This window comes from Gymnodraco acuticeps, unplaced genomic scaffold (assembly GCF_902827175.1).
Source record: "Gymnodraco acuticeps unplaced genomic scaffold, fGymAcu1.1, whole genome shotgun sequence".
Classification (NCBI taxonomy): domain Eukaryota; kingdom Metazoa; phylum Chordata; class Actinopteri; order Perciformes; family Bathydraconidae; genus Gymnodraco; species Gymnodraco acuticeps.
In genome coordinates this window covers 1,852,144-1,858,143 of record NW_022990652.1, presented here as the reverse complement: position 1 = coordinate 1,858,143, position 6,000 = coordinate 1,852,144, and the positions used below count along the sequence as shown (strand labels likewise).

Genomic DNA, 6,000 nt, shown 5'->3' with positions numbered 1-6,000 from the left:
ACACACACACACACACACACACACACACCACACACACACACACACACACACACACACACACACACACACACACACACACACACACACACACACACCACACACACACACACACACACACACACACACACACACACACACACCCACCCACACACACACACACACACACACACACACACATACACACACACACACACACACACACGCACACACACACCACACACACAGAGTGACTGAGCTGGTCCTTGTTGAGCACAGAGATCATGGCTGTCCCTGGATAAGACACACGCAGCCGCACACAGTGAAGGAAAACACCAAGAGAGAACGTCTCCTGACCTGCCATGGGATTCTAACAACCGGGCCTATTCTGTGTACAAAAAGGACAGATATTTCTAGAGCCAAGATGAAAGTTGTGGAAACCATTTCAGTCTTTCTGCTGGTTCTGCTCACCTCAACTTATGGGATGCAGAGAGGTACGTATAAGGTTTCTAAATGCTTTAATTAAGAGAGCTTTAAAGACTGTCTTTTTAAGCAAAAGTAATCAAAAGTGTCTCAGGGTATTGTAAAAAACAGTGTTGATTCCATAAAACAGTTTTCCCTTAATAGATAAGGTTAATAGATAAATAATGTATAAGCTTATGTGTGCTTGGTAGGCTATATTAACAGTATTTACCAAACAGAAATGACAAAAACGGGAATATTAAAAAAGGACAAGGATAAAACATTATGGCTTTTGAATGATCTTGATTTTAAATGTGTTAGAATACAAAGGGCTCAGAAAGCCAAAGATCAACACTGTCAACAATGGATAGGTGAGAAACAAAAAAAAGTATCACTCTGAGCATCTTTTATTCTGGCTTTACTTTTTCTAAAGAAAACAAATATTGAGTTTCACCACATACGTAGCTGTGAGATCAGCTATTTTCTACCACATCCTGTAGGGAAAAGGAGAAGGTGTTTATAGGCTTCCTTAGTGTAAATGCGACTAAATCTATATCCTTCCTACACTCTGGCATATCCCCTGAGCAGGCTGTTGTAAATGTGTTTAGGAACCGATTCACCACCACCACTGCCACAGCTATACTGTACAATAACATGATGCATGTTGTATATCTGTTGAGTAGAATTACTTGTAAGCTTGAATACAACATATTGGGTTTAAATATATTTCTAAAAACACTTTCAGTAAAAAAAAATTGACATCTCATTGAACGCGAAAGACTTGAACGCAGTAGGTTCGGCCTTGGGATTTCAGGACATGTGAGATGGGCACCATTTTACAGTCACATGCATAGGCATCCAGAGCAGGCTATTGACATACAATACATGTTTTATGAGTACAGATGTAGAGTGTATACAGAAGATTGGCTCAGAGAAACAGGTGGTGTAGCTTCTGTCACATTCGTCCAGAGAAGTATTGTAGCTGGGATTGAGTTGCCATGGTGCGGGCTTGGCAAACGACCTGTGCTTTGCGTCAGTGATTAGAAGGCTGAAATGAATGTGGATGGCATCTTTGTGTTGGGCCAAATAGTCTTAGGCATCCCGTCAGTAATATATTGTGCTTAGGAGGGAGAAAATGTTTAGAGCTGTTGGGCCTGGTGATGCTCAAAAGGCGTCACATACCGCCATTCGAGAAGTAGGCCTCTGCGTCTTTATACCAACCCAAAAGGCATCTTAAGGCATCGGTATAAGACGCAACAGCCTTTTTATCCATCACCGATGTTAGTCCACTCACATAATTGTTAGAATCTAAGAGCAATGGACGTAGTGTTAAGAGCGAGAAAGTCCATCAAGTAAAGCAAGGGTGGATTCATCAATCAAACACTGGACTTAAACCCGAGTTTTAACTCAAAGTTGAGTTGTTTTAACTGACACATTATGCTATATGAAATTATGTCAATAGTTAAACATTTCCATTTTGTAACACCAAACCATCATCCTTTTTCTAACCCTAATGTGGTTGCTTAAACCTAACTTAACAGCGACCATTTCAAATTGTTAAGTACTTATTTTTACAGGCGACATTATGAGCTACATGAGATGGTATAGTTAACCATGACCATTTCACATGGTACTGTTATCATGTGTTAGATGCCCAAAGCAAATTCTTCAAGACACCATGCAAAAGGCCAGATGCTTCTTCCCAATGGGGAAACTACGACAAGAAGGGTATCATTCATGTTGACATACAATAATTCAACCATTACACTAAAGCAACAAATGCCCTTGTAGCTACTGTATTGTAAAATAGGTATTTCCAGATGTGTCGGACTGAACCTAAATAGATTGCTTTTTGAGTCCAAGTGTAATCCTCCGTGACACAATCAACCACAGTTTTACAATGTGTGACTGCAGATTATTTCATTCATTTAATCGTTTATTTGAACCGGGACACTGCACATTAATGAATATTTTAAACAAAATAATGCTTTGAAATGTAAATGAGCCGGATTTTAGCTTTGAGCTAATTTCCATCCGTAGTACACATACACATACAACATTTATGAACATAGCATTTATATACATGGCAAACAGAAATACATGATATGCAGAAAGAGCATGAGCAGCATAAAAGCATTTACCACAAGGAAGTACAATGTAGCAGCAACAACATAAAGTGCAGGAGGAGATAAAAGAGCTACATAAAGTGCAAGAGGAGATTCCCCTGTATTAAAGTGCATTTAGCAGTGATTGCACATCTATTTGTTTCTCAACCACTCTTTGAGTTGTCCTTTAAAGCTATTGAGAGTGGGACAATCCCGTATCTGAGTTGGGAGGCTATTCTAGAATGAGCTGCCTTTAATGGAGAGGACATTTTGACCAAAAGTGGTCCGTCTACGATGAACTTCACAGTCTCCTCTGGTTTCTGACCTAGTGCAGCGTCCAGTGTGTTTTCTGTGGATGAATTCCCATAAGGGAGGGAGGCCAGTCCATGTAAACATTTATTAAAAAAAAACACATACTTTTAAGACTTAAAATGGTCAAAACTCAAGAAATTGTGTTTCTCAAGGATGGTACAGTGGTGGTATGAATTTGGCTTTCTCTCAAACACCTTGATAGCTCTCTTGTACAGCTGTTCTATCGGTTTCAGGTTTGTGGCACAAGCAAACGACCAGTTTGTAAAACAGTATTCAATGTGGGATAGAATCATGCAGTGGAGGCATGACTTTGCAGCATTGACAGTTAAGAAAGGTCTGATTTGTTTAACATTTTGCAAGTTGAATTTAACGGTATTGGATACTTTCTTGATATGTTTCTTAAAAGTCAAGTTCGAGTCCAGTATAACTCCAAGATACTTGAAGTGGGGGACTAGTTCTATTTCTGCTCCGTTTAAAAACACATTAATATCAATATTTAGCATCTCTGTATTGACAAGTGGAGTGAAACTGAATTATAACTTTACTTTTACTATTCTTTTTTTATTTGTTTTTGAGGCTTGGGTTGTTGATCAAAGCTAAGTTGTTTGACACATAATAATTCACTTTAATGCGCTTCGCTGGGATGAGCTCGCTTTCATTAGCTCTTTGATTTCAGTTGAGATGTATGTGAACAAACAAATACAATCGGTGTTGATCATTATTAATGTGTTACATAAAAGAATGATGTAAAGGCCTCCATTAGTCACATGGGTCTAGTTACAGTAATGACACAGCTTTCAAGTTTTATGTTTTAATAAACTGTTGACATCATTAACATTACCATTTATAATTACCCATGTAAGAAATGGTCTTATGGTGCCAGTCAGTACTATAAAATGCGCTCTAGCAGGATGAATTAAGACCATATAGTCATTTAAATTATACATTAATGGGGGTTTCTGTGTGAGAACAAAACTATCAAATCAAATCAAGTTTTATTTATATAGCACATTTATAAACGATTTTTGGTCGAGCCAAAGTGCTGTACATATAATAAAAATAGCCTACAGTAGAGACACTTTACAGCAAATACAACAGCACAGATTGTTCAGAATATCAGTATGAGAAAAACGACACCCTCTATCCTTAGACCCTCACATCGTACAAGGAAAAACTTCCAGAGAAAACCCACAGTTTAAGGGGAAAAAATGGGAGAAACCTCAGGGAGAGCAAACAGAGGAGGGATCCCTCTCCCAGGACGGACAGACGTGCAATAGATGCCGTGTGTAAATCGAAGAGATAATACATTTTACAGCATAAAGACCGAATGTTAGGAAATGCATGTGTCTCTAATAAGAAGATGAATCCACGAGGATGTCAGCTACAATTCTGTGGAAGCCATCAGGGAAGCAGCATGACGAGACCCAAGGCAGGACCGCAGAGACAGGTTCAGCCACGACCCAAAGTCCACGACTTAATCCAGAAGGTCATTGGATAAAAGTTATTCTTGATAACCCTCTAGAAATATCTCATGAACTTCCCCACTCAATCTATCAAGACCCGAGCAGTTCTATTAGATATAGGATAAGAAACAGAGATAGGGAGCACAACAACCTATCTCTTCATCAGATGCACTCCCCCGCTTATCTAAGCGACTCTGTACCCCGTTACCCTCTAGAAGGCCATAGACCAGGGGTCGGCAACCTTTTTGATATGAAGTGCCATTTTTTTTTAAAATTACATTTTTTTTAAAAATTGTTATCAGCGTGCCAACAATCGAGAATTAACGGGGGGGGGGGGGGAGCCTCGCTGCGGGGAAGCAGTGTGTGGACCTGTCAGCGCAACTTACATGATGCCGAATTTAACACATGCATATTTAAATAATTGGTTTAAACGGCATAATAATAAGGACGATCGTCCGTTCTGTGATTCTCCAGAGCACACATGTTATGATATTAGGGTCATGCAGAGTGAGATGAGATCGCTGTCCCTTTAAGAGAGAGAGAGAGAGAGAGAGGGGGGTGTGGCGTGTGCATGTGTGTTTGTTGATGGTAGAGCGACAGTGAGAGAACATGTGTATGTTCTCATTCATAACACTCCGTTCGATGTCTCACTATGGGATGCACCTCAACCATAGGCCTCAACGCGTATTCAAACAGAAGCATAAATCTCATTATGCCAATTCTGATTGGCTGGTGATCTTGACGTCTACGTCAGGGAATCCACCCACCCTTTAAGTAGCTTGTGCTACGTCGCAGCGTCATTCAAACACCTCTTCTCGGATCAGAGCACATCTCGAATATCAGTAGCCGGGCTAGCTTAACGGTCCACAGACTGAACCCAAGCTAACATTCGGTCGACGGGCGCTTGCCGGTTACTTTTTTGCTTTGCAGAAGAATTGAACAAATATTAACACACCAGTTAATATTGTAATCTGCCCCGCCGTTTTTACTTTCAAAATAACGGTACGGTTTGATTTTTTTCTTCAAACAGTAACATACCTGTTGCTAGTTTATCCCTCCGCGCCGACACCACGGCGAGCGAGGACGGACTCTTCTCTCCCTCACACCAGAGGAGACGGAGATAAGAAAGATATTAACACACCAGTTAATATTTTTTGGAGAAAAATCTACCCCGTCGTTTTTTCCTTTCGGAATAACGATAAGGTTGGATTTATTTTCTCGGTAACATACCTGTTACTAGCTTGTCCCTCCGCGCCGACACCCCGGCAAACGAGGATGGACCCTTCTCTCCCTCACACCAGAGGAGTCGGAGGCTCGGCTCTGCGGCTGCAGGTTTAAGATCTCGAGCACGGACTCACACCAGGTCTGCTCGTCCTGCCTTGGGCTGGAACATGCCCAGGAAGCTATCGATACTCCCGGTTCGTGCGGGCATTGTGCCCGCTTCACCATCAAGAGCCTCCGTCGACGGCTAGCGCGCTAAGCTAGCCTGTCGGGACAGGACCCCTTCATGTCCGTTGATTCGCCGGCCGGCAATCGGGACATGGTGGCGACCGCCGCGGAGATTGAGCCCCGCGCTGTGTAAGGCTGGGGTTCAACAACGGCGGTAGCCGCGGAATCGGAGCCCCGCGCCGTGTCAGGCTGGGGCCCGGTGGCGGCAAGAGCCACGAGAGCGGAGCCCCGCG

The 6,000-nt window shown here is 42.0% G+C and overlaps 1 protein-coding gene across 1 annotated transcript in view; it reads left to right on the top strand.

Annotated features, from left to right (window-relative positions):
* The first annotated feature begins 400 nt into the window (after positions 1–400).
* musk (muscle, skeletal, receptor tyrosine kinase) overlaps positions 401–6,000 on the top strand; it is a 48,862-nt gene continuing 43,262 nt past the window's right edge. Inside the window, exon 1 of the mRNA XM_034229508.1 lies at positions 401–470. Within this exon, the coding sequence (XP_034085399.1) occupies positions 401–470 (70 nt within the window). The remainder of the gene's footprint in view (positions 471–6,000) is intronic.